Below are 27352 nucleotides of genomic sequence, written 5' to 3' on the forward strand. Positions count from 1 at the left end.
ATTAAAAAGATAATTCAATGTTTTTAGATTTTTTTCTAAGACAAAGGAGAATTGTTTAAATCCATAATCCCTTTTTTATCTGAAAACCTAAAACTCATCACACATGGAGTTTTCACTGCACAGCAACGATACAGATATTTTCCTCAGCCTTATTTAAACTTTTCTTGGCATCCTGACTTTTAGAGTTTTTGCTTTAGAAAACAGTTATGTTTTGTTTTTTTAAAAACATCCATAGCCAAACAGCCATAACCTAAAATGAAATAGTGTGAGTTTAATGTGTTTTACTATAAAATAAATCAAATAATACAAAACAGCCACAGTGCTGTAAGGATGTCAAATATAAACTCCACAAATCTAAAAGAAAGGTAGAATATGTTTAGGGGTAAAATTGATCACCGATCATCTGTAGACACAGTTGAGCTCTGACGCCGGAGGATGTTTGGTGTCGTTGACCAGACTCAGTTTTAGAGCGAGGCACTAGCGCCCCCTGCAGGATCGTAAAATGTTATCTGATGTGTCGCTAGATGGCAGTATGTACCGCAGCTTTACAGATTAGCCATAAACACCACAGAGGAAGTGTGCGTTAAAGGAAAAGTACACCCTAAAAGAAACTCCTCAGCGTTACCTTTTTATGTGCAAGGTTCAAACAAACAAACAAAAACCCACAAACAATTGAAAAGACTGAAAAATAAAATAATATTAGAACAAGTCATCTTTATACAGCAGCATTCATCAAACATGCAGCAGGTTCATGTAAGAAAAGAGAGGCTGAAGAACCCTTCTTCAATGTGCAACAATTGATGTGCTATTTATTCACAATTAAAACAAGACCAATTAAATTGGCTGTTTGCTTGATTCAACTTAATGTTATCAAGATTCAAAGAGATGCATTTGTGAAAGTCAAACCAAAACCTTTTGGTATCAGAGCAAAAAAAATGTTCAGTTAACTGTCACTCTTCTAACTAAAAACAGTCTCATGTAGTCCCTTAATTTCCAGCTGTGAAATGTAACTAAGTACTGTGGCCACCTTAGGAACAAGTCTGAGGTAGTTATATTTGTCCAAAAGGGGTATAAAAAAATCTAATATATCACAAACAAAAAGCAAAGATTAGAGAAAAGTCCCATATGTAAATAGTGTGTAAATGTTTTCACCTTTCCTTTCCAATTAATCACCTCACAACCGCTCATATTTATCTTGTGACCTGATTCCTGAAGTAAGAAGGCTCCACCTTGACCAGCTGCAATAGCAAAATGCGGGTTACACATTTATGCATCAGAATTAACAATCTAATAATGCCATCCTTTGAAGGCAACCAGTACTATAATCCATCACTGTGGCAGCACAACGCAAAGTACACAAAACATAATTACATGAAAACTATATTTTAGAAATCGAATTATAATATATTGAGGCTATGTACTGTAATATATATACAAATATTACAATACATCAATATAAGTTGCAAAAACAAATGCCCATGTAGCCTCTTTGTATACTTGTATATATATATGTAAATTCACAAACTGACTCAGGGAATGTGACACGGATTGAGGCCATGCAAGAGATTTACAACAAGTTTAATTTGCAAATGAACAATGAGCTTTGGAAATCAGCATTATCAACAATGAAAGCAATGCATGGGTGTGTGCTGTGGAGGTCCTGCGGTGCAAAAGCAAAACATGATGACGCAGAGTGGCTGTAAGCTGTAAGAAGTGTTAAAATGTATTGTTTTTCATATTTACCCTCAATTTGCATTGCGGTGGTAAAGTGTATTGTTTGGATTCACTAAAAATGACAAAAAGCACACCTTGTCACAACACAGTAGGTAGGCTAATCATTCAAAAAAATATTATTCTACCATTAACAAGTTAGTCTTTCTTCCATTTTCAAAATACAGATCTCAGTCTCTCAAATAAACAAGACCATTTAATTTCAATTCAAATCGAAAGATTTTTAGTAAAAATAAAAGCTTCAGATTTGTTCACCAACAGATCGTGTGCGCCGCTACTCATGCTCAACCCCCATTGGCTCACAGACCAAGGGCTCGGGAGGCAGGGCTGCAGTTGTAGCGCAGGATGATGACGTAACAGCTTGCCGTTGAGCAGTCAGTGACTGACGTTGCTGCTCGACATGTTGATCAGATGAAGTATTAACATTAACTTTTTTATAAAAAGGTTTTATTTTAAACTCATGATGTCTTGGGTTAAAGCTATTTCGTACAACGGAGAAGACGTGTTTGACGAGAATGGGGACGACCTCAGTTTGCAAAGTAAAGAGTGGACATCCAACATGAAGAAGCGAGTCAAGGTAAAGCTAACCTTAATGTAGCTTTGTTAGCTTCCTTAGCTCACTTCCAACTAAAGAAATGTTCAATTTTGTGTGGATATCATAGAAGTTACTCCCAGTATGTTTTCTCGCGCTCGTATTCATCGCATTAGTTGTGCCTTTCCCCTCCTGACTGGTGATACGGACAGGATGGTTACTAAGTTTTAGTGTTACTAACGTGAGCCTTTCCCCTCCTGACTGGTGATACGGACAGGATGGTTACTAAGTTTTAGTGTTACTAACGTGAGCCTTTCCCCTCCTGACTGGTGATACGGACAGGATGGTTACTAAGTTTTAGTGTCACTAACGTGAGCCTTTCCCCTCCTGGCTGGTGTTACGGACAGGATGGTTACTAAGTTTTAGTGTTACTAACGTGAGCCTTTCCCCTCCTGACTGGTGTTACGGACAGGATGGTTACTAAGTTTTAGTGTTACTAACGTGAGCCTTTCCCCTCCTGACTGGTGTTACGGACAGGATGGTTACTAAGTTTTAGTGTTACTAACGTGAGCCTTTCCCCTCCTGGCTGGTGTTACGGACAGGATGGTTACGTAGACGGAGTTGATGCCGGGGAGGAGGCCTCACTTCAGGACGGTTTCAACCTGGGGTTCAGGGAAGGAGCAGCTCAGACTGTAGCTGTGGGCCGTCTCAAAGGAGTCGTAAGGTAAACCATCATGTTATTGATCCCATGTGTGGTTTATCTCCAGATTTAATATGAATATTGTGCTTTTTTTCCCCTCATGAAATACTGCGTACTTTCACATCGTTCTGCTTCTAAAAAGTCATGCAAACGAAACAATCCAAGAAGGAAAAATCTCTCTTTGGATGAAACTGTTCATAATTTATGTTAACATTGCTTCATTTAAAGTTGTCACAATCAAAACCTGTTGACATCCACTGGTTTAGGTAATCCAGATCAGATACCCCAGTGTCTCCCGTACATCATTTATTTGTTGCGGCCCACCACATTATCAACGCTGACCGCCACATACTGATTTTCTGTTTTTTCCTATTTAAAATGGGTAAAATCGTATTTGATTATAGAGCTGCGCTCAGCACCTCCTCTTGCTGTCGTTCCCTTTCTCTCTCCCGCAAACACAGCAAGTAGCCTGGCTAATAAGGACAGCTGTTATTTTAGAATAGTGATCAACTCAGTATCACCTGCACTCATTTATTGGCCTAGCTGCATGAACTTATTGAAAATATAATTTTGGGGGTGGCTTTGTAGGAACACATGAAGGGAAGGGGTGAAATGTCTTTGGTTGGAAACTTTTAAAATCTTGCCCTCTCTTGCTTGTTTCTCCAACATTGACTACCCCAGCTTTAAGCAAAAGGGTGCTGGGTATCGTTTGAAATTTTTACAATATTATATTAATTATATTTAGAATTAATATTATTGCCAATACAAACGTGTTCTTCTAAAAAAAGCTTTTTTTTTCATTTAACAAAAGAAGCCAAACAACAAAAAAAAAACAACTTGAAATAAATAAAATACATTCTTAAAATGGCAAAATTATGAAGAACCAGAGCTGCCACAAAGTTGAGTATTTGAGTAATTTTGTAAGAAAAAAAACGGCCAGCTTCTTGCCTGTGAATATTTTCTGGATTCTTTACTCCACTGACAGTAAACTGAATATATCTGGGTTGTGGACACAACAAGACATTTGAACCCAACACCTTTAGCTTTGGGAACCACTGACATTTTTCGTAATTTTCTAGACTAAATAACTAATTGATTAATGGAGAAAATAATCAACAGAATAATAGATAATGAAAATAATCTTTAGTTTAGCAACCCTAATCAGAACTAAGAAATGAATGAGTAAAAACAGAGGATGAATTCAAGCAAGAACTTAATGTGCATGGATGTGATGCTGAGGAGTTCCATATATTGTTTATTGTATATTTGTGTATTTGTCCCTTTTTGAACATTAAAAATCATGTTGTCTAGTTAGTATCAGCCCGACAGCGTAAAGTGTGATTTCTTTTTCATCCTAATCATATATTGGAACAATTTATTTTGATCATTTAGATTAGGGCTCAATGAAAAGATATCTAATTGTGATTATTTTGACTGATATTGCAGTGGCGATGTGATTTGTGATATTAGAGGTATTTTTACATTATTATTCTCATTTTCATTGAAAAACAAAGTAAAATGATTGTAGTGTGACTTTTCCTAGGATCTGTACCAGACAAAGATGTTTTCTTAAGTCTGTAGAATATTATGTGTAGTCCAGGACGTCTCTGCGGCTCGACAGCATTTCATTTAAAATGGGATTCTGACAAACATTTCGCCTTTAACAAATGTTGCACCTCTTGTGATTTTGAAAATGTGATCAAATTTGATTAATTGTCCAGCCCTAACTTAAATGACATTATTTTATTTATTTTTTTTGCCCTGCCTTTCCATTTCTATGCACTGTTTTAAAAACACTCCTAACTGTAGTATTTCCACCTCTTTCTTGCACAGAAACATCACGGGCCTCTTTTGTTCTGGTCACTATTGAAAGGTCTTTTCTGTCCAGCAGATGCCTGTCCCAGTCTCTTCTCTGTGCCGTTGTATCTGACACTGTTGCCTCTTTGTGTCTCACGTCACAGTGCTGTATGGTGCTGGTGCCAGATCCAGCATCCGGAAAGCCCCGTCCCAGCCTCTGTGACTGACCTGCTGCAGCGGGTTTCACAGCATGAAGATGCGGTTATGGATGGCATCAGGAACGCTCTGGAGAATCCTCCTCCCAGCGTGAGCGTCGTCTCTGAGAGCATGGAGGACCTGGAGGTGAAGCAGGCAGAGCCCGGCTGCTGCGGAGAGGGATGTAAAGAAGCGGACTGCTGCAAGAGAGGAGACAAAATGGACCTGGGCGTTCCTCACCAGCATCCGAAGCTCTGTTCTGAGTCCACTGACTCCTCGTCCAGCTCAAGTGAGAGCCTTAACAACCTTGTGCAGCGCTGCGTGGGTCTCGTGTCAGAGCTTGGACTGCCGCAGGAGCTGATTGCTCACATACAGGAGCTGAAGAACATGTAGTGGTTCAGAATCACAGCTGTTTTGGCACATGAATTATGCAACAAACAGGTGTTGATGTAAATTCCTTACAAGGCAATGAAATGCTTGTGATGTGTATATACTGTAAAATATCATTTTCATAACTTGTATAAGATGGTTGAAGAATACTTGAAAATAAAAATTGCTTTGCTTTATTTTACTGCACTTCTGCTGTTGCCCACTTAATTGAAAATATTACATATATTACCCCTTATTTAGTATTGTCTATATATATATATATATATATATATATTTTGGTGACGAACTGCCATTAATTTGTTCTGATATCTGGAAAAATTTGGGGCCATTTGCAAAGCACACATCCGTTAAATTCATGCTGTGTAAATAAAAGCATTTCCACACAAAACCACAAGATAGATTTCATGTTATCAAATTTAACAAAGAAAACTCACCGATAGGGTTTAGCTGTAGACATCATACACAGCATGCACAATTATTAGAGGAATTGTATTCCTCAGGATTAATTTAGTTGTTTAACAAGCACAATACTTTAATTCAATCCAACATATAATTGAATCTCAAACCTGAATGTTTAACTAAAGTGAGTTTTGTCTTGCTCAGGAGAATATGTAAGTGTGCAGAATTATTAGGCAACTCAATTACAAAAATAATTTCCATAAACTTGTTTATTCTCAATTTTTAAAGCAAGTGTAACGACACAAAATGATAAATTGTGGCCTTTCAAAAATATTTAGTAACCAATAAAGCCGCCCTTCTTTTCAGTAGCATGAGTCTGTCAGTTTTTTGATCTGTTCACAAACAACTTTTGCGAAAGCAGCAACCACAGCTTCCCAAATGCTGTTTAAAGAGGTGTATTCCCTGACTGTAAATCTGACGTTTGAGAAGGGTCCACAGGTTCTCAGTAGGATTCAAGTCTCGTGAGTAAGGGGCCAGGTCATTATTCAGGTATCTTTGAGGCCCTTGCTGGAGAGGGTGTACCCCGTCTTTCGCCCGATGTCAGCTGGGATTGGCTCCAGGCCCCCCGCGACCCTGTACGCAGGATAAGTGTTGACTATCGATGGATGGATGGATGATGGCCTATACTGCATATACATTTTCTTGAGCTGTCACTGACTATTCCTATTGTCAGTGAATCTAATTAATTACTTTTTTTGATTAACTGATTAATTATTTGAGTCTTTATCGTGTCAGAAAATAGTGAAAAATGTGACGTCTTCAAATCGCTGGGAGAGGGGGGGGGGGGGGTTCTGACCAGCAGTCCAAGCCTGTTGATCAACTAACCAATCAATCCACTAAATTAAATATTATTGCTGTTTGAGCATTAACATTTTGCTTAACCCCACGGTTAACGTGGAGTTGCGAGTTTTCCGAGTAGCACCTGAACGCAGCAAAGCTCTCGTCGCACAGAAGTATGACGTCATGCGCTCGGACCGAGCCCTGACCTGCTGCTCTTGCTATGCTAAGGTTTCGCACCAACATATGTTCCGCATAAAATACAGTAAATACTCGTTATTTGTGAAATGTACCGCGTTAAACGAGAGCGGTGTAGTCATTATGAAGGGTAACCAGTGTGGCAGCAGTGGTTCTCATGAGCGGCGATGAGTCTTTAGTTGCGCATGTTTATATTTTAAGTTTACCTCAGCTAGCCTGGCGAGCTAACTTCAGCTTGTTTTCCAGCTAACCTGAAGTGAAACAGAAAGCGGAGCCACATGAGTGCAAGCTCGCGGAATTTATCTGTGATTAAACTCAGTCGAGGTATGTTTGTTTTTGGTTATTATTAATATAGCTGTGCTGTCATTATTGCTTCTTCCTTGTATTAACAGAAGAGTGTAGCCATGATTTAAGCTAATTTTACACTAAATGTATATCATGAAAACGTAGCAGCAGGTTTTACACCAAATTCTGTGACCCGAATTGGAATTTCTGCTATAATGACATGTTTGTTTTTGTACGTTTTCACACACTGTATTTCAAATACTGCCCCCTCAGTATTAGCTTTAACAAATATTGTGACCATATAATGTTTACATACAGAGATGGTTGTATAGCAGCTTTCGTGTTTGAATGCAATGCAAGGACAGAGAAATAAAAATACATAGGTACAGATGTGTACATATAAAACAAATCAAACACAAGAGTAAAATCACAAGCAATGAAATCATTAGGACAGAAGGAGACAGGGGGAAGGAGACAGTAATCACTAGTTGCTATGCAGGTTAGGGAAATGCTCAGTTAAAAAGGTTTTTAAGATTACTGATCACTCATTGAGACACTCTTAGCTCCTCTGGCAGGCTGTTCTATAGGCGAGGACCAATCTTTTTCGTAAAGCTCTGGTGTCGCAGGTGTATCATTGCTATCACCATGTTTGATGGGTTACAGAATGTAATGTAACACCCATTATATCACACAGTGTTTATTTATTTATTAATTAATTAATTCTGTGATGTTGCACATTGCAAACATGGTTGTTTCCTGCTTTAGCAGCAGCTTGACTCTCATCATCATGGACTCCTGAAAGCTACAGGCTTCAGCGACTCCTCAGGTCGCTTGCGGTTGCTTTGGACCAGAGGTCGCCGTTCAGCCTACAACCTGCCTGACCTCCCAAGCAGAGGGAGCGAGCAGATGGGGAACTGTTGCTGTAAAGCTGAGAATCCCTGTGGAAGTGCGGAGGAAAGAAGTGGTTTGCTGGAAGAAGACCCAAAGGCCACGGTGCCCACAGCAGTGGGCAGTTGTGGTCCTGAAGGACATGACACAAGGTGAATATTTACCTTTTTTTTGAGAGACCTCTAGCCCAATTTTTCCCTCCACTCTGTATGTTACTACATGATTTGGTGACACAGCGTTTCCGTATGCAGACTTAAGGGGAAAAATCTAAAAGATTTTTTGTACATGTTATTCAGCAGCAGGTTAAATCCTCAAAGATCCCACAGATGTGGAGAGTAAGCCTTTAATGTGGCGCACAGATTCCAGCCGCAATCATAAATACAGAAAAGATATCTCTGAATAAAAACAACTATTTATAAAAAAAAAAAAGAAAAAGAAAACACAGGTTAATGCCACTGCCGGCGTTGTAGCTTATCTCCAAACCCACTGGGAGAAAGTGGCTGAAGAAGCCAGAAACCTGATAACAAGCTCCTCTGGAATAAGAGACCTTGTGTATCAGTTAGTGCCACCTTTAGGGAGGTAACACCCATCCTGGTAGAAGCAGAGTAAACTCCAGGGTAAAACGTTGTGAAGAGTGCTGCGAGTCCAGTAGGATGCCCTGAGCTTTTTGTGTGGCTCTAAATTGAGTGGCAAAGATAATCAGTGACTTTAGGGTACATATTCAAACGTTTTCCTTCTGACTGAGTTCATAGCGAATGTTAGAACGGACTCATAAAAGGAAGTAATGAACACTTTCTAAAGAGAGAAGGAAGCTTAGAAGTTTGTGTGCTGTCTGTCTGTGGGAATTTTGTGTTTAAACGTTGGTTCTGACTCAGGCAATCATTTTATCTTCCCAGGCAGAAAGTAGACAAATCTGAGATCATGAAAACACCTTTTAAGGATGTGACCCGCAGCTGAATAACGGGTTTTTTGTTTTTAAATTCAGATTTTCCCGTAAGGTTGCGTAGGGTGTCTTATGTGACATATGGATCGCTGAGGTGACTAACAGGGCTAGGGGACTTCCCGAGGTCTTAAATGGCATCAGGAAGAGAAATATTTCTTTGTCATTTCACACATTACTGGTTAGTGCGGAGAGATTCATATTGATGACTGTTTTGATTATGGATTGCTGCAAACTCTTGTCTGTGTTCGTGGTTATGAAAACACTATTTCTCAAGATATCAAAGCTGCAACTGAGTTAGGGTTTTAATTTTAGTGTTTAAAAAGGATGTTTGTGTTATGTCACTCAGGAAATTGCATGATGAGGCCAGTGTGAAGGTGGAGGTAAAGGCTGAGGTTGTGGATTTGAAGCAGAGTGCGGGGTTTGGAGAGACAGAGCCCAATAACGCTCAGGAGAATGGACCCTTGCAGAAGGAGGTCTCACAAACAGCAACGCCGTCTCCCCGAAAGGCCTCTGAACTCCCCACCAGAGCACAAGATGAAGATGTGAAGTTCCCTCAGGCAGTCAGTGGACAAGCTGAAGTTCTGCAATGCACTTTAAACTGCCCGCAGACAGAGCACGCCACAGCTGACTGGGAGGTTTTTACAACAACAAAAGCGGCACCAGAAGAAGAACGTCCTGCCCCAGCACAGGAGAAAATCCCTGATAGCAGCTCACTAACTAATGAGGCAGTTTGTCCTGAAAACCACACTGAGACAAACACAAGAGAGAACGTTACACTGGACACTGCTCATGATAACGACGAACTGTCGGCTCCAGAAGTTACTATTGACAACGCTGTAGCCGAGCCATCAGGGGAGTTTTCTCAAAATAAAGAAGTGTTATCTGTGCCAAACACCCAGCTCGCTGCAGCAGTTTGTCAGGAGTGGTCCATCTCTGCGTTCAGTGAGGAGATCGACAAAGAGTCTCAGAGCCGGTGAGTCACACGGCAAGACAAACTGTAAAGTTTCAGTTCTGCTGCAAGAAAAAAATTGCCTGCGTGGTTAAATCTGCAGCAGGCAGGAAGGACCTCCTGTAGCGGTCCTTGTCACAGGGGACGGGGCTGAGCAATACATTATTTATTTTATCATCTATCATTCAAATTTATATTTGATGTCTAATAAACCGTAAAGTAAGTGACTATAGACCAGTGGCTCCAAATATGGTGGTTAAATATGAGGCGTTGAAGGCATGATTAAAAGGTCGGGAAGCAGAAAAACTCCCCTGCTTCATCAAAATTAGTTTTTTTTCCAGACTTTCCTCTTCTTTTTCTGGTGAATTGCTTGATTTAAAAAAAAAAACTTTTACCTTTTTAGTTGACTTAAACAACAAACTTTATGTCAAAGTGGTTGCAACCTGTTGGTAACTTTAGCTTGCGACCCCTTAAAGTAAATAAATCAAGAACCACTGAACTGGACAACCTGTCACACAATTTTTCACTACTGAACCGAGACCATGGAGTATATTTATACTGGAAGAAGGTCTTCTGACTATTATTGTGTTTTACAATGTTTTTACAAATTCAGTTAAATTCAATGGGGCTTTATTGGCATGAGACGCTTACATTGCACATTGAAAAGTGTGAAATAAGAAACATGAACAGTAGGATTGTGTTATTAAAATAGATAGATAAACATAATAAAAAAATGTAGACTTGCATTTAAAAAAATACAAATAACTGAGAACCATATAAACACTGCAAACCTTTAGTAAATATAAGTGTGTGTGTGTGTGTGTGTCTAGGTCGTCTGGGTCAGATTAGACAACATTCGATATCCAAGTATATTATACGCCTCTAGCTGTTTGGGTTTTTTTGACGTTGTTTGCTGTCCCGAGGTCACCATCGCTTTAATCATTATCCCTCTCTTATCTATGGTTGTATAAGGTCATCGAGGGCAGTGTTGCAAAATCAAAGAGCAGTCCTGGCAGTATGTGAGTTATGGGTGTAATGAAGTAACTTGACTGGTCATACACTGGGGCAAAAACAGAAAATCTGATCCGATTTAGTTCTATAAATATATATTCTATCCATATCACTCATCAGCGCTTCTTTTCCCATCAGTGGTACGCATCAGCTTGCTACATGGAAATGATTAAACCTCTCCTGTCATCCTGTGTCCAGTGCTGTGACAGAGGATTCAGAAAACAGGAGTTGTTCAGCATGCAAGCCTGCCGGTCCTGAAGTCATAAAAAGCCACGATGTCTCCGAGTCTTCTCCAGATTCAGAGCCCACGGGACTCGACCACAGCGGTGAGGATCGACACGCCGCCAACTCTGTAAAGGAGCCAGAGACCACAGCTCCGGCAGACGCCAGTGTGAGGTCAGTGAGTTCATCAAAACATAACACTTGTTTACATAAACTGTGCACTTGTGTTTTTGATAGCCTCCCTGTGACCACTAGGGGGCGTACAGTGCACACTACTATTCTTCTGTTTTTCCTCATAACTTCTAATTATATACAACTAAATGTTTCATGATATAAGATGTCATTTAAGTGGCACATTTTGTAGAATGCTTTCATAATGTGAGTTAAAGACACCAAATCAGAATCAGAAATACTTTATTGATCCCAGTGAGGGAATTTGCTACAGTTGCTCATGTAGAGTAAGTGTGTAGAAATATGTACAGTATACTATAGTATGTGACAGAAGTATGATGATTAAATAGTGATGATGAGTACTGATAATATTGAAAGCTAAAAATTGCAGTATTGGGACAGAATAAACCAGAATATTGCACATTAAAAGTATTTAGTAACTTAAATATATATATATATATATATATATATATATAAAGCAGGAAGATGAATTCTCTCTGCAGCTCAAAGTCCGATCACGATGCAAAGCAGGATCCCGAATGTGCAACTACGAGGTTGAAGGAGGTCACTTCCTTGGAGAACACCAAACAGGATATTGGGGAGGAAATTATACTGAAAGGGCAGGACAAAGATGGAGATGTTCCCAAAGCGAAGCAGGGTGATGAGATGAAGGAGGAGGGGGAGAACGCTTCCACCGACGCTCAGGCTGGGAAAGATGCTGAGATTCAGGAGGTAACTGGAAGAGAGGAGGAGCCGGCAGGGAGCCCATCCGCTGACGTAAAGGCCGATGTTACAGAGAAGGAAGATTCTGCTCAAGGTGGCCTGAGGAACAGGTTTGTTTTGATCGTTTCTGAGATGTGGATTCATCCCATATCATGTGTTAGTCAGTTTTTCCGTTGACAGATTGAGACACAAGTAGAGCACAACACACGGAGGGACTAATTAAAACTGTAGACTCAACATGATCTTACGAGATATCATCCGCTGAGACATCGTTGGATGTGTTGTTCCCTCAAAAGTAACCACTAAGAATACACAGTTCTCTAGAACGTGAAATGGGATTTTGGTACAAAAACATGAGAAAAAACTTATTATGTAGCTATTTTGTCATTTATTGTGATGGTTTGGAAGATAATCCAATAAACTGAAGAATCATTTTCAATTTGTTTTGGGTATGAAGGGTAAGATTGATGTTTTACTGTATGTGTTCTCTCCATACTTCCTGAGTTCCTTGCTCTATCTGTGACACTCAACCCCAAGACCATTCGTTCATACTGACGACAAAACTCTTTAAACAGGGGATACAAACATGCAGTACATTTTAATTTGTTTAAAAAGTAGAAGTCAGTTCTTAAAATAGGTGGGCACTATGGTTTTAGGAAACATTACTCATAGTGACTATTTTCAGCTGCGGATTAATACACATTTGGGGCTCTAGTGTATATTTACATAGGTCTGTGCAATTAATCACATTTTATTTTCAGTTTGCCTTCAAACGATTATAAAAACAAGATAAGCGAGATAAAAAAAAAGATTGTTGTTCTGCTTCGAAACAATGCACTTGTTTTGTCTGAATCCATCGCACCCCTTTCCTTTCCAGCTGTGGCTCCCGCCCACTCCCTAACAGCCCAAACTCCCTCTCAGCCAGGCTGAGGCAGTCAAGTTCAGCTCTGGCCAAGGTTACTGGAAGTTATAATTGCTATAAGTCAATATTTGATAGTTTAACTGCTCGTCAGCATAATTAGCTTAAGCCTACGGGACTTCACACTGCATAAATTAGCACAGCAGCTGGTGGACCTTTCCTCTACTCTTAGTAGTTCTTACTTACTGTTGGTTTAAGTCACAACATCTTCAGACAGAACTCCACTGTTGAATTTCAGCGTTATGTAACATCAGTTGTCGTCAGCTCAGAGGTTCACCTTCAAATAGTTCAGTAAATGCATGATGCCAGCAATGCCAGCCTTATGCGTTAAGTGTTGTGTATTGTTTGTTTTTTATCCCTTTAGTGAAGAAGACTTGTACAGAGGAGCTGAGGAGCTCTCAGCATCACAAGAAAATAAACCAGGACCACCGGCTGTGCTAGAAACTACACGTCAGTACATCCCAATCACATCTTTGTGGCGAAATTGCATCAGAGATTTCAAAAAAACACTACTTTTGTTGTGTCATGTAAAATATAGAGCGTAGTCCTTTTGTTTTGTCCATCATGTCCTCTTACGCTCCTCTCTCTGACTCAGATTTAAAGGTGGAGGACAGATGCAGTCTGGCCCCGGCGATGGATATTCTGTCTTACAGTGAGAGAGAGTGGAAAGGAAATACCGCCAAAAGTGCGCTCATCAGAAAGGTCGGTGGCTGCAGCTCCTGGGAAGAAGTGTTTCAGTTAAAAACCAGTTGTTGTTTTTTCACGTTAATGGCTAAGAGATTTCCTGTGGTGTCCCCTGTGTGCTGCTGCAGGGTTATAAAGAGATGTCCCAGAGGTTTGGCAGCTTGAGGAGAGTGAGGGGCGACAACTACTGTGCCCTCAGAGCCACGCTGTTCCAGGTGCTCTCCCACAGCACCCAGCTGCCCGCATGGCTGCAGGAGGAGGACATCACTGAGGTAAATGCTCACCCAACGAGATGGTATCAATTGAGTGTTAGCCAAGCCCCATGCCCGTTGCAACATCTGTCAAGCGTTCTGTTGTCGGTCAGCAGTTTACAGTCATTTTTAAACAATGGGTCATTTATTTCTGACAACGGTAACAGCTTTTTATTTTGCCAGTTCAAATGACAGCTGCTGCTGGCAGATTATTTTAGCTGTTACGATGCTGAAGTTAGCTGCCGATTCGGCAGTTACGGGGAAAGTTAAGGGAAACTTAACTTTGCTGAGCGACTGATTGTCAATTTGTTACTGTGAAAGGCATTTTAGGCAAAGCCTTGAAGCTGTCCGAGACACACTTTAAGATTTGTAAAACCTTTATTTTATTTTTGAAAATATGTCCAGATCAAAAAATAAAATGCCTATAGAAGAAAGGTTTCACAAATCTGAAACTATGTTAAAAGAAACTTTAGCCTCTCTGGCACAATCTAGTCCAGATTTGACAGCTGTAGGCGTTGTAGTTTCAGACCCTGGACCCGGGGGGGGGTTTATATATATCACCTTTTTCTCATTTTCACAAATAAAACAAAGGTTTTATAAATCTTAAAGTGTGTTTCAGACAGTGCTAATGCTTTGCCTAAAATGCCTCGCAGCTTTCACAGTAAGAGATGCAACAAATTGAGGATCAGTCGCTCAGAAAGTTATGTTTCCCTTAACTTTCCAGTCAGAAGCTAACTTCAGCATCATGTATCTGTTGCTAGCTAATTAAGACAATGTTATCTCTGGTAAGCTTGGCTGGGGTTGCTTGAGGGCAGCTTACCCAAATCAAATAAAGAGCAGGATAGAGCCACAATCGTTAGCCTAAATTATGATGACAAAATGGTACACAGAAGATGTGCTAGTCAGAACAGGACTTCTTTCACCGTTACACTCACTCCACAAAGTTAGCTAATGAAATGCTGCTTGGAAAGTAACACTTGTGCTGTGTCTCAATTCGGGTACTTCCTTGAGTATACTAACATGCAATACACTGCGTACACTATGTACTAGTGCGTTATTTTTGACAGGGTAGTGTTGTCTCAAATCAAAAACTGCTGTTCTGCACTAACCGGAAATGACTAGAGGCCGCCTGCAGAGTTCCAAAATAAAATGCCCAGAATCGGGTTTATTGCCAAGTTCACACTTACAAGTAATTTTCTTTGGTATATTGGTGTATAAAAGCAATAGAAAGCAAGTATTGTAACCACAACTGTACACTTACTAATGTAATGTCTGAAGAATAACGATTAATAATGACAAATAAAGTAATGACAGTCCCCTTTTCATAATATTTCTCTTGTTAATTTATTTATTTTTTAAGTATTTTCTGTACATCACGAGCCAGATGTCTCTTCATTTAATTTAAATTAGTGTAATGTAATGACAGAATAACAGCAGTACGAACATTAAAACTGTCTTGCAGCTGTGTTTTGCTCTGCTGCTGCGTTCAAGACTGACGGGTGGCTGCAGCCATACCGACTCTCTGAGCTGGCTGCAGAGGTCTGTGTGACTGCGGGAGCAGAGGGCTCTGTGAGCGGACAGCTGGCCGGCCTCGCTAGATCCTCCGGCGTGTTTGCGCAAGCTTCCCACACCGCCACTTGCGGAGCTTCTCAACCCCGAAAACGTACAAAAGCACATTTTTGATCCGCCAAACTGTCAATATTCGACATATACACATTTGATTTCTCGCCTCAAAACTTCTCAGAAGTGGATTTAGTGATGAAATAGTGTACGAAACTTGTAAAAGACATTCTGTTGTTGGCCTCTCTCTCTGCTGCCAAGGGGGTTAGCCAGAGATCGGACAGTGAAGCCGACCAAAGCCTGCATGGAGGGATCCGTGTGTTTGACAGGTGAATATTGTAGATGGGCTGATTAAACCGTGACGATCCGAGTCAGACAAACACACTGAGCCATGAAACTTTTTGTTGGCGCATTTATACAGCTACCAGAATTAAGGTGTTTCTGCCGTTGTTCTACGTCATTAAACCACGGTTATGCTGCGCGATCATGCGCAGTAGACGCTGGTGCCAACAGGAAGTGGCTCTGTAGTAGTATTTTATTAGTCCAAAACTGGCTTCACTGCTCTCCATTCAAATCAGCGGGGTGGCTTCGTCCAGTAATATACTGTCTGTGTCTGCTGCTTCCCATTTCTTCCGTGTTGTTGGTCCCGCCCCTTCCGCTACGTAGCTAAAATGTTGAGGGTGAAAAGTGTCCACTGTTCCACACTCAACTTTTTGGCCGTTATGAGCATACCATCCGGGTACTCGCAGCATTTTGCCTTACTTCTCAGTGTGAACGCACTTACGCACTCAAAATAGTAAGTTTAAGTATGGAAGTGCGCAAATTGAGACACAGCAAAGGTTATTGCTGTAGTAAGCTAATTAGCTAGGCTAACGATTGCAACTTGCATTGGAGCAAATTAACACACTGTTTCATTCATTCCCGCCACACTTGCTGTTATATTTTTGATTTTGGAAAGACCTGCTGTTTCTAGCTATGGTTGCTAAGCTTTGATTGGACAGTTGCTTTTGGAGGTGAGGGGTTTCGCAAGAAAAGACATAAAATGAGAGAAAAGACACAAAAACCCCACAAAAATATAGTTCTAAAAGACTGACCATGTTTTAATAATGTCAGGGCTTCAGCTCCTTTAAACAGCTGAAATTACATTTTAAATCTCTGTGTTTACAGCTGCCGGAGCAACTCGAGGCCCAGGAAGGTCTGATAAGTCAGTGGACATTTCCCGGAGAGTGCCTGCAGGGAGATGGGACTGCAGATACCACCCTGCAGCTAAAAGGCTACATGGAGCTTCTCCGAAATAAGGTAGTGACTCAGAAACATGTGAGGAAGTATTTTTTTCTGCCATCCGTGGGCGTAGAGGGTATTCTTAATCATTCACAGATTTTTAGATGTGATTGCTACATATGTTTAAAGCTTCTAGATGCTGCACTGCTCCTTCTCTCAAGGGTTTTTCTTTTTCTGTGTCATTAACCACAAAGCCTAGTAATGCTCTAAAGGATTTGGAGGGATAGATGAACCCTCAGCCTCAAAGAAACTGTTTCAGCTGTTAAAACCACTGTGTCTCGTCACTATAACAGTATGAGGCCCCAGGCAGAATGTAATGTCTGTTGCTGTCGCTGGTAGCTTGAAAGGAATTGTGGTGTTTACTGCACTCTCGTTTTTTAAAAGTCAGACCTCTGTTGCTTTAGGAGAGTTAGAGGTAGCACTCAGAACAGACTCAGAGTGTTAATGTTGTTCTGGTCTGTGCTTGTTCTACAGATAATGTAAATATTACGGCGGTGTGACGATACACGATATTGGGTCCACGAGAACAAGATGATATACTATAGTCAAGAAATCTTCAATGATGAAATATATCGTCTTTTATTCGGCTGAGAGTCACAAAATGCTAAACAGTGCGGGTGCAGTTTGAAATGTTGCAAACAAATTGTTCGTGGCTCGTCTGTCAGTCTGTCCCGTTTATTGTTTCCACCAGGTTCATAAATGCTCCCACACAAATGATTCAAAAGTAGCAGGGGCATCTCCTGTGATAATTTCACTCCAGCAGTCTGTCATGCTGATATCGTGAGACACCTCGATGAGAAATATCGTCACGTTTTAATATCGCGAGATCTCGTGTCACCCCTATTAAATACCGGTTGGATAAACAGATTTTGTCTGTGGCTGTAGTTCTGTTGTTACATAATATCTGACTATCTTTTTTGAACAAATTGCTTGAAGAAGTAAAGTCAGAAAATGAATCATTTACTACACTACTATACTTTTTCAACATTCCTGTTCTGCATCTAAAGGACCAAGGTCAGACAAATAGACTGAGAACAGATTCAAAAATGATGTCTGGTGTTGGACATGACACAAATTCTTTCCTGTTACGCAACGGTGATGTTTGAGTATGTGGTAGCGTTGGTTTCCAGTTTATCCGGTCCGATGTACATTTGATGTAAGCTTAGTGAACTGACATTTGTCTTGAGAGATGTTCTGGCCAATTGAAAGCAACCAAGGAGAAGTTCTCAGCGATTTCAAACCTTGGATTATATTCAACACAGGGGACCAGAGCATATAAAATAGTATGCACAAATACAGCTGCGCTCAAGAAATGTAACAGCCACCTCACCAATGGTTAAAACTATAAACCAGCACAAGGAGGGCAACAAAACCATGTTCTCAACAGACACAAACACTGACGAAAAACTTTGGAGCATAAAACACGTTGTTACAGTACTCTCAGTAGGATCTGCGCTTGTGTCACAGTACGCGTCACAGCTGAGCAGACGGTGTCTTCACGGTAAGCTGCTAACTTGTTTAATAAACAAATTTCTCCCGTCATTTTCCCTTTTCAATATGACTCTAATATAACCCTGTCCCTGACAACCATCATGTCTTAGCGAGGAGGCTAGCCAGCTATAGTTTGATATAGTTTGTCAGTACAGTAAGTAACGTAGCAGACTGAAAGGTATATACGAAGCCTTATTAAAGTAACTGCATTAGTCTCTCCAACCCGTTGCTCCGATGAAGATATCTTCCAGCTGTTGATCAGATTGCCATGAAACTTTGTGTGAATATATTTATGGTGCTGTCGAGGGACCATGAATATTTCTAATTATTTCTTAACACTGCCAGGTCAGAATTTCCTTTTGCTCATCACAACAATGTAAATATTTTAATAGCCATATTTCCATCATGGCACCCAGAGGATGAATCCTAATGTTTTGGCGACTCCCTGACCTTTTCATCTGCTGCTACCATCAGGCCAACATGCCAACTTTGCACACAAGATATCTCATAATTTAAGCTGCAGCTAACAATTCTTTTCATTATCAATGCATTTGCTGATTATTTTCTTCATTGATCAATCTATAAAATGTCACAATGCTTAAAATACCCGTCACAATATTCAAAGGCTTAAGGTGACTTCTTCAAATTGCTTGTTTAGTGCGACAGGGATATTAAATATACTGTCACATTAAGACAAGAAGACATGAGACATAATTAAGATGATGGCGCTAGGTAATGTTTGGCTTTTGTGCTTCAAAAATGACTAACAATCTATTATCAAAATAGTTGCTGAATAATTTACTGTCACTTAACTAACTGATTAATAGATTGTTTCAGCTCTACATCCATGCTTCCAGGAGAAATTTGATTCAAAGGACCCCATGGCCTTCCTTCTTGTACCTCGCTCAGGACAGAAATTATTGCAGTTACTGAATATGAAACACACAATCACGTAGTCTAAAATGTCTTCAGATTGCTTTTTTTGTCTGACAATAACAGTTTACAGTGAAAGTAAATAGAAAACCGCTGCAAATCCTCACATCTGTAAAGCTATAACTAGCAGACATTTGTACTTGATAAATGACTTCAGTGATTAAATGCAAAATAGTTGAGATTCATTTCATTGCTTTGTTTCCAGTGGCAGGCAGCAGTGGACTGCTCCTCCGCTGTGGAGCGGCAGCAGCTGTGCGAGCAAGTGTTTCAGGGAGGAGAAGAGGAGCTGGGGCTGCTGGAGGCGCTCAAGCTGCTGATGCTGGGCCGAGCGGTGGAGCTGCACAGCTGCATGCAGGGCGGCGGTGACGTCCCGCTCTTCTGCTGGCTGCTGTTTGCTCGAGACTCATCCGTCTGCCCACGCTCCTTCCTCTCCAACCACCTCCGCCACGTGGGCCTCAGCGCCGGGCTGGAGCAGGTAAGAGAAGCCAGGGCATCTTTTTATTTATTTATTTATATGACGCAAGCTCAGGCATTTAGACATGTCGTTTCATGGCATGAAGGGAGCATTTACATTAACCCGTCATGGAAAACAACACTTAGAAAGAAAGTAAGTAGCTGCTGGGATTTTATTTTATCCAGGAATTTATCACTGCGGAATAAACCGTTGTCACGCTTGGTAACAAACAAAAACAACTGATGTCATGAGACTGGGCGTGTAACTTTCTCATCAACCTGAACAGTAAAACATGCCGCCGCTTGTGCTGTTTTCTGGCTGTAATGCATCTGCCCCTGCCCCAGGGTGGAGGAGGTTTCAGGAAGGGCAAGCGCAGATTTAATTGTTATTTGGACTTTTTGGATTGAAGCTTTTACAAGCGCCGTTTCCATAAAGAAACCCCACCCGTAAATATCATGTGCTTGAGCAGCTGAAAAACATTGTGCTGTTTGTTCGAAGGTGTGTTTTGATCTGGGCTGTTCTGTAACCATGCAATTACCTCCCAGCTTTGTGCTTTTTGTGCAGGTGGAGATGTTCCTGCTGGGCTACGCCTTGCAGCGCACCATTCAAGTTTACAGACTGTACAAGGCTGACACAGAGGAGTTTGTCACCTACTACCCAGACGACCATAAGGACGACTGGCCGTCCGTGTGCCTCGTCACAGAGGATGACCGCCACTACAACGTGCCGGTTGTAGAAGCTGCAGAACTGCATAAGGAGCTCAACTCGAGCTGATCGCCAGTGCAGAGAAATCTCCTGCCATACAAACAAAACACTCCTCAGGTTGATCAAGAAGTAATAGATTTACGCCAATTAAAGAAATCGTTGGACATTTAGGGAAATGTGCTTTCGTGCTGAGAGTAAGATGAGATGATTGATAAATATGACGCTATAGCAAACCGCTGTTTAGCTTAGCACAAATAGTGCAAACATGGAAAAAGCTACTTTCCAGCACCTCTAAGGCTCAGTAATTACAAATTATTTCTTGTTTGCTTAATTTGAGCAAAAACTGTGTAAAAATGACACGTGGTTTTACGGACTATTTCTTGGCGGCACGCAGTCACTTCCTGCAGTCTTGTCACGATGAGGATAAACAAACAAGATATAATGCGTTAATTATTGGGCTTTACAAGTACTGATAGGTATATTTTAATACCTTTGGACAGAACCAAGCTAGCTGTTTTACCGCTGTTGGCAGTATCTGGCTAAACTAACATGCTGCTGGTGCTAGCTTCATATTTAGAGTAGAGACATTTCATTGGTGTCGATCTTCATATCCAACTCACAGCAAGAAAGCAAATATATCCCCAAATCTCAATCTATTTCTTTAAAAAATATATATGCTGATTTGAGACCCTGTACAAGATGTGATTTACACACTTCTGTACACACTGTACTGTATACAGTTTTCTATTTGGGTACGTGTACATATGTGCATCTGATACTGTGGGATCATCTGAGTTTGGTTCAAATTAGTCTGCAGGGTGTCATTTTGACTTTCAAATTTTCTGACCAACCTTTTATGTACAGCGCCAAAATGATTAGGTGGTCAGTGTTTATACTGGAATTTGGGCACTTTGATTTGTGTGTTAATTTATTCTTTTTCATTATTTAAAAAAAAAAAAAGCATTTAAGTGTGACAGTCGTTAGTGAAACGACTGAATTAGTCAATGAAGGGTTTGATGATTTATCAGGTTCAACAGCTCACACCAGATGACGATCGGAGGACTTGGAGGATTAATCGCAGCCTCTGTGTCAGAGGTTTTTGTGATGGTCTGTGTGTATATGTTTGCAACTGTGTGTGCGTATGTGTCAAACTCAATGTGTAACATGTTGCCTTTAACCAAGCTGTTCTGAGGGGGGAAAAAAAATGTGCCAATGTTGCTGCAAATACTGGCAACAGTCCCAAACACCAGCCACTGGAATTCAGTAGTAAACACTCGCTTGGTCCTCCATGTTGCCTTAGAAATAATGCACAATAAGAATGAATGTTGGTTATTAGAGGTAAGAGGCCATGTCCTTGCCCTAATTCCAGAGTAGGTGAAGGTGATACGGTAACAGTAAAACATTGATTGTGCCATTTGCAGAAGTGTTCTTGCACTGTAAGATTTTTGGATTTAGATACAATGAAAGTACAATTTTTGATGGTTGATTCATTTTATCAACTTGATACTGAACTGATGGAAGTTTCAGAAGTTGCGCTACAGAAAATGACATGACGTCTGTAAAACATGGTTGAATACAATGGATTTTCCTAAACTCTGGTGTTGACTGTACTTTGTTTCCAAAATCCAAATAAGGGTCTGGCGATTAGTGTTGTAGTATGATGTCTAAACGGAGTTAAACATAACTTCATTATGTAGATACTGTACATTTGTTTTGTCCTTCAGTGACAAAACAAATGTCCATGCATAGCTCATAACATCAAAACAGGAAATATTTCCTTATTTAGTTTAATATGCTTTATAATGCTTTTTGTCACCTTGATCTTAAGTGTAAAACTAGTTTGTGTCAAAGGGAACCGTTACCACTTAAATCCTTTTCTACATAGGGGGGGGGTAAGGTCTGCAGAAAAGGACCCCACACACCTGGGACTTAAAGCCAGTGTCAACAAAACACAAGGTAATAATAAAGCTATTTATTTACCAAATAAGAATGCCTATACAGTATATACAGTACATACGACAGTCTGATTACTACCAGGAAAATGCTTAGCAAAACAAAAGTAGATGGACTCCCGGACTGCATGGAAAGTGAACAATCATAACTGTATTCTGTAACACACGCAGTAATATAACGAGGGATTCCTGACCCCTCTGGGAAATTAAATATACACATTCCATTACCTATATAAAACAACAATAATCTGTACACAGTTGTATGTAAAATACGATTGCACAACCCAACAAGTCCCACAACATGTCTATATTTGAATTCAAGCAAGGCATTGCTGCTTAATTTTGATAAAAATAAAATAATGAAATCTGTATTTTGGCAACTCCAATACCACTCGACAGACGTTTCATTCTCGTTGCGGAGGAGGAAAAGTTCTCCTGTGTCATTTTCCCTTGTTTACCAGTAAACACAGTAAAGTGGTTAATACACCTGCTGATGTGATGATGCAAAACTATGAAAACTTGAAAAAGTCGGAAGACAAAAGGTATTTACACTGATGAACGAACACCGAGGTGCATGGCTTTCTTTACAGTGTGCGTTTAAAATGGTGTGTAGGTCGACGTGAAGGAGACTTCGTCACTTTTATTTAAAATTCAGTCTGTCCTCTGAAACCAAACCATGCAGTTCCTCTCTCTCTCGCTCTCCTTTCCAGCACTGTCACACTCGGCTGTCTCCTCTCCAGCAAAGTTCCACATGGAGGTCGGCTTTACCTCCCCCCTGATGTCAAGAGATCACTCATGTTCTTCCTCCTCCTCCTGGAGCTCCTCGATGGCGTCCATCTGAGACCTGGAGGACACCTCGCTCATCTGGGCAGAGTCCTCGCCCTCCACCACCAGCTCATTGGACATGTCATTGTTTTTCTGCAGAGACGAGAAAGAAAAGGAAAAAACGCACAATCCTTCAAAAAGTCACTGAGAAAAGGAGCATCTAGCACTGCCAAAAGTTCCAGCCAAGGCCAATCTCACACTTTGATAAGGAACTGGAAGGCCACAATATAACTAGTAATCCAGTCCAACATGGCTGTGATTACAGTAAATTTCAAACTGGGAAATGACTGATGCGCATTGAGAGAGCGGATCGAGAAGGGTTCTTTCTGAAAAAGTGAACGTTGAAACATTTCCCAAATATGTACTCTGGTAGCTCTAGTGGGAACGTGAGTACATATTTAGATGAGAAGATCAATGAGATATCTGTCCATTAGATCACTACCGCTTAAAGTGGAATCAGGTAGTCTGGGTCTGTCCAAAGGTAAGAAAATCCTACCAGCTCAGCAGTTATATCTCGTCGGATTTTGTACAAACTAAACAAAGAAGATATAACTTAACTCTTGAGCTTTGGCGGTGCTGGTAGGTGGCCTTGGGGTCAAAGTAGGGCTGAGCAATTGATCGAATTTCACAATAGTGAAAACATAATAAAACAATGTGTGATTATTGTGAGGCTCTCGATATGTCTTGAGTTATAAATCCAGCGAACCCCTTTCCTCTCCAGCTGTGGCTCACCTCCTTCTCTAAAAGCACAAACTCCCACTCAGCCAGACTGTGGCAGTTTAGTTGACCCGGGGTTATGACTGCTATCAGTCAAGATATAAGATAACCATTAGTCACCATTATTAGCTTAAGCCTACGGCATCTTACACTGCATAAATCAGCCTAGTGGGTAGTAGAAATTTCTACTCGTTATTTATATTATTCTTACCCTTGTCATACAGACTGGGTGCTTACTACTTCTGTTCTGGTTCAAATCACAGCAACTCCTGACAGCACACCAGGTTTGAATTTCAGCGTTTCGTAACAAAGAGTTCTCGTCAGCTCGAGTAGTTCACCTGTGACCTGCACCACCGCGTGACCCCCTTCCCCAGCAAGCAGTCAACCTGGGCAAACACTGGGTTGCTGTCATCCTCTTGCGCTCTAAGATGCTGTTTAAAGTAAATAATGCTGGAAAACTATTTCTTATTTCGTTAGTTATTTCAATGTAGGACTTTTGGGGTAGTCAGAATCAGAAATACTTTATTGATCCCTGAGGGGAAATTCTTGTGTTACAGTTGCTCAGTTGCAGAAAACAAAGAAAAAATATACAAAATTTAATACAAAAATAAATATATATAAAAAAGGACTGGATATGTACAGTAATTTTACGGTATTAACAGAAGTGTAATGATAAACAGTAATGAATAAATAGTAATAACAACAACAACGATTACTGGTAGTGTTGAGGTGGAATGGATTCAAACATTTAAAAACTACAGTATTGGGATAGAGTAAACCAGAGTATATTGCACATTTTGTCAAGTATTGCACTACAAGGTTGACTTTAGAGTCAGACAGTCTGACACTCAGAGAGGAGCTGAAACATTTTATCACCACAGGCAGAAATTACTTCCTGTGGCGCTCTGTGGCACATTTTGGAGGGATGAGTCTTGCACTGAAAGTACTCCTTTGTTTGATTAGCACGTCACGGAGTGGGTGGGAGACACTGTCCAAGATGACACGTAGATTGGAATTTTATCAAATTCAAAAAGACATGCTGGCAGGCTGGACTTTGTGCTAAGCCGGCTGCAGCTTCATAATGGATACTGGACAGATATGAAAGTGGTATCGATCTAACTCTAATCAAGAACGCACATTCCCAAAATGTTGACTATTCCTTTTAAAGTAAGAAACAGACAAAGTCTAGCAAGCTGGAAACATCTGCCAACCACGCCATTGTTTCTTCGATAAATGATTGTGAGGATTGTGTCGCTTTGAGACTGATTTCTTAGAATACTGTTCTTTAATATAACCCTGTATATTCTAGACTCCATCAAGCTGCATAGACTAACAGCTGTTCTAAGTGAAAGGTCTTCTGAATGAAATGTCTTTTGTGGCTTGTGTTTATTATAAATTAGTTTCAGTTAACATCCCTATTCAAGCTAAAAAAGGGTGGCCCTAATGAGCGAAGTGACACACCTGGTTTAAAATGGCTGCTGATGGGTGGGATATTCAGAAAGGAGGGAAAAAGGTGTGTACAATGTAAATGTTTGCAGTGACCAAAATCCTGAGGCCTGTAATATGAAGTGAGGTAACTGGCGTATCCAGGTATATTCAGGAGTAACTTTGTGATGACGGGTGAAACTTCCCAATGAACCCGTTCTACTAAAAAAGGTAAAAAGATATGCAGTCATGGAAATTGATGTTGCTTCCCTAAACTGCTCTGAGCAGGTTATCGTCATGGTTAATTCAATATTACCTTACATATATGAATAGACTATTTTAAGTGTAGGCTACACACCCCATCGGTCATTCTTAACACAACATCATCACATTCATGCAGGTAGCACTACAGCCTCTGTGCTTTAGGGAGTAGAGCTTAATTCTTTAACAGGTCAATTTCTAAGATGTAGCTCATGTGTATAATGGAATTACCCGAATTGTTTTTACATATTTAGATAAACTAGTTTTTGTCCAAACAATATGTAGCCAGGGGAGGGGTGCAATAATAAGAGAAAAAACTCTGAGATAAAAGTGGTACATTTGCAAGAACAAAACTCAGAAATTCCCTGAGAAATGTACAAGAAAAAAAAAAAACAATTCATACCACTCTGTTTTCTACTGAATAGGCCCAAACAATGTCTGTTTCTGTCATGCATTTATGACTAATGTCAGAGAATATTCAAGTTTTTTTTACTTGTAAATTTGTGATTTCTTTCTCTTATACTTACCACTTAAATCTCACTTTTACCTTGGCTCATTACCCCTCTCTCCATATCACAGATAAAAGAAGAGTCATGCAACAAGAACACTGTAAAGTTACGAATTTACTCTGTCAGCAGGGCCGCAACGGTGTTACGAGTTGACCATTAATGTTTCTTTACACTCCTTATTTCCTTTGATAACCCCCAAATTTAAATCGGAGTAGGTTAAACTTCCTTTGTAGTGGAGGGTACGTAAGTGTATGGTAAGTGTCCTCACCTGTTGTCGATAAACATAGCAGGCTGCTATGGCAACCATTGTCGACTCCCCTACGAAACCGGCCAGGAGGGATCCAACCCCAAGTGTGGCCCCGTGAACCCTGAAATACAAAAAGGATTGTGTGAAGTTTTCAGTCGCTGCTGCTGCCTTTTGTCCAGAATGATTTTACAGTTTTAGGAGTGTTGAAGTGAAGCCTCCTCCTTTCAGGAATAAAAAAGAAGAACATACATTTTACCAGAAGGACACACAATACTGTATGACATAACACAGTAAGCCTGAGTCACAGTGCTGACCTTTGTGACCCTGACAGTGTTCTCTGAAGTGTTGACTTACCCCATATAAGGCAGCACAACTAGACTGGTGATGAGGACAATGATGCGGAGAACTGAGCTGGGGGCCAGCACAAAGGTCTTTTTCAGGGTCATGAGCCATCCAGTCAAATGAGCCCGAACAGTCACTGCAAACACACAAAGTGGAAACATCACCCCACTGGTCCAAGCTACGCCCTGGTTAAAGCTATAGCAGGAAGGAAAAAATCAAGCGGGACACTGATGCTGAAAAACATCTAATCAAGTGTCTTACCTGGCACAGGAAAAAAGGAGAAAATTCTGAGCGGGATCACACACAGCTCAGCGAAAGCATAATCCACTCCAATGACATCAACCAGGATCTTCTCCGATACATGAGGACTCCAAAACACCACAAAGCAAAGCTGGACACAAAATGAACAAAAGCAAATTAATTTTTGCGTTCGCTGCACCACAATAGAGTCGCTCCAGCACGCCTCATTAGATTACATTAGTTCATTAACTCAAGGGGTTTCGGCTTGAATGTGGGCCTTTGAAATTCACATAAAACAAGCGAGCCAGCAAACATGACGGACAATGTTATTGTTTCTAAAAGCAGTTGCAGAGGCACGTGCATCACGACCAAAGCCTCTCAAAGCTATTAGCATGATAGCGAGTGCTAAACAGAGGTACAAACGCGTCTGATCTGAACATGAATACTACATCAGTTTGTTCAAAACGAGAAAGATAGTTTGTCTGCCCTTATTTTACATCTTTTTCTGGTTCTGCTTTGACCCACCACACTGCTAACTCAGTCACCCCACTCACACTGTGAGCAAAACATCTGTGTTTGTGATGT

The 27352-nt window shown here is 40.6% G+C and overlaps 3 protein-coding genes across 8 annotated transcripts in view; 2 read left to right on the forward strand and 1 right to left on the reverse strand.

Annotated features, from left to right (window-relative positions):
* The first annotated feature begins 2063 nt into the window (after window positions 1–2063).
* otulina (OTU deubiquitinase with linear linkage specificity a) lies at window positions 2064–5531 on the forward strand. The gene is made up of 3 exons (XM_046049243.1): window positions 2064–2308; window positions 2866–2987; window positions 4925–5531. Exons 1-3 carry the CDS (start codon window positions 2192–2194, stop codon window positions 5346–5348), a joined length of 663 nt encoding a protein of 220 aa, XP_045905199.1. The 5' UTR covers window positions 2064–2191; the 3' UTR covers window positions 5349–5531.
* A 1242-nt stretch (window positions 5532–6773) lies between these two features.
* LOC123972300 lies at window positions 6774–21842 on the forward strand. 5 transcript variants are annotated; one of them, XM_046051903.1, is made up of 12 exons: window positions 6774–6812; window positions 7026–7103; window positions 7833–8104; window positions 9242–9868; window positions 11054–11251; window positions 11752–12081; window positions 13255–13340; window positions 13486–13592; window positions 13703–13846; window positions 16553–16684; window positions 19296–19565; window positions 20109–21842. In XM_046051903.1, the coding sequence occupies exons 3-12, from the start codon at window positions 7971–7973 to the stop codon at window positions 20316–20318; spliced, it is 2238 nt and encodes a 745-aa protein (XP_045907859.1). In that variant the 5' UTR covers window positions 6774–6812; window positions 7026–7103; window positions 7833–7970; the 3' UTR covers window positions 20319–21842. The 5 variants fall into 5 exon arrangements, with proteins under 5 accessions (XP_045907859.1, XP_045907692.1, XP_045907778.1 ...); XM_046051975.1 differs by having other exon boundaries at window positions 6795–6812; window positions 7830–8104; XM_046052045.1 differs by lacking the exon at window positions 6774–6812 and adding an exon at window positions 6829–6846 and having other exon boundaries at window positions 7830–8104.
* A 364-nt stretch (window positions 21843–22206) lies between these two features.
* The window catches only part of ankha (ANKH inorganic pyrophosphate transport regulator a), a 26284-nt gene continuing 21138 nt past the window's right edge, over window positions 22207–27352 (reverse strand). For both annotated transcript variants that reach the window (XM_046052236.1, XM_046052157.1), the window contains one exon: window positions 22207–23119. In XM_046052236.1, the coding sequence (XP_045908192.1) occupies window positions 22991–23119 (129 nt within the window). In that variant the 3' untranslated portion in view covers window positions 22207–22990. The remainder of the gene's footprint in view (window positions 23120–27352) is intronic.

This window comes from Micropterus dolomieu, linkage group LG01 (genome assembly GCF_021292245.1).
Source record: "Micropterus dolomieu isolate WLL.071019.BEF.003 ecotype Adirondacks linkage group LG01, ASM2129224v1, whole genome shotgun sequence".
Lineage (NCBI taxonomy): Eukaryota > Metazoa > Chordata > Actinopteri > Centrarchiformes > Centrarchidae > Micropterus > Micropterus dolomieu.

What these genes read in the sequence shown, in the direction of transcription:
- otulina (XM_046049243.1), top strand. Translation starts at nt 2,192, where the DNA reads ATGATGTCTTGGGTTAAAGCTATTTCGTACAACGGAGAAGACGTGTTT. An exon ending in ACATGAAGAAGCGAGTCAAG is followed by an intron (nt 2,309 to 2,865) that starts GTAAAGCTAACC and finishes TGTTACGGACAG; the next exon opens with GATGGTTACGTAGACGGAGT. An exon ending in CGTCTCAAAGGAGTCGTAAG is followed by an intron (nt 2,988 to 4,924) that starts GTAAACCATCAT and finishes CTCACGTCACAG; the next exon opens with TGCTGTATGGTGCTGGTGCC.
- LOC123972300 (XM_046051903.1), top strand. Translation starts at nt 7,971, where the DNA reads ATGGGGAACTGTTGCTGTAAAGCTGAGAATCCCTGTGGAAGTGCGGAG. An exon ending in CCTGAAGGACATGACACAAG is followed by an intron (nt 8,105 to 9,241) that starts GTGAATATTTAC and finishes TATGTCACTCAG; the next exon opens with GAAATTGCATGATGAGGCCA. An exon ending in CCGGCAGACGCCAGTGTGAG is followed by an intron (nt 11,252 to 11,751) that starts GTCAGTGAGTTC and finishes TTCTCTCTGCAG; the next exon opens with CTCAAAGTCCGATCACGATG.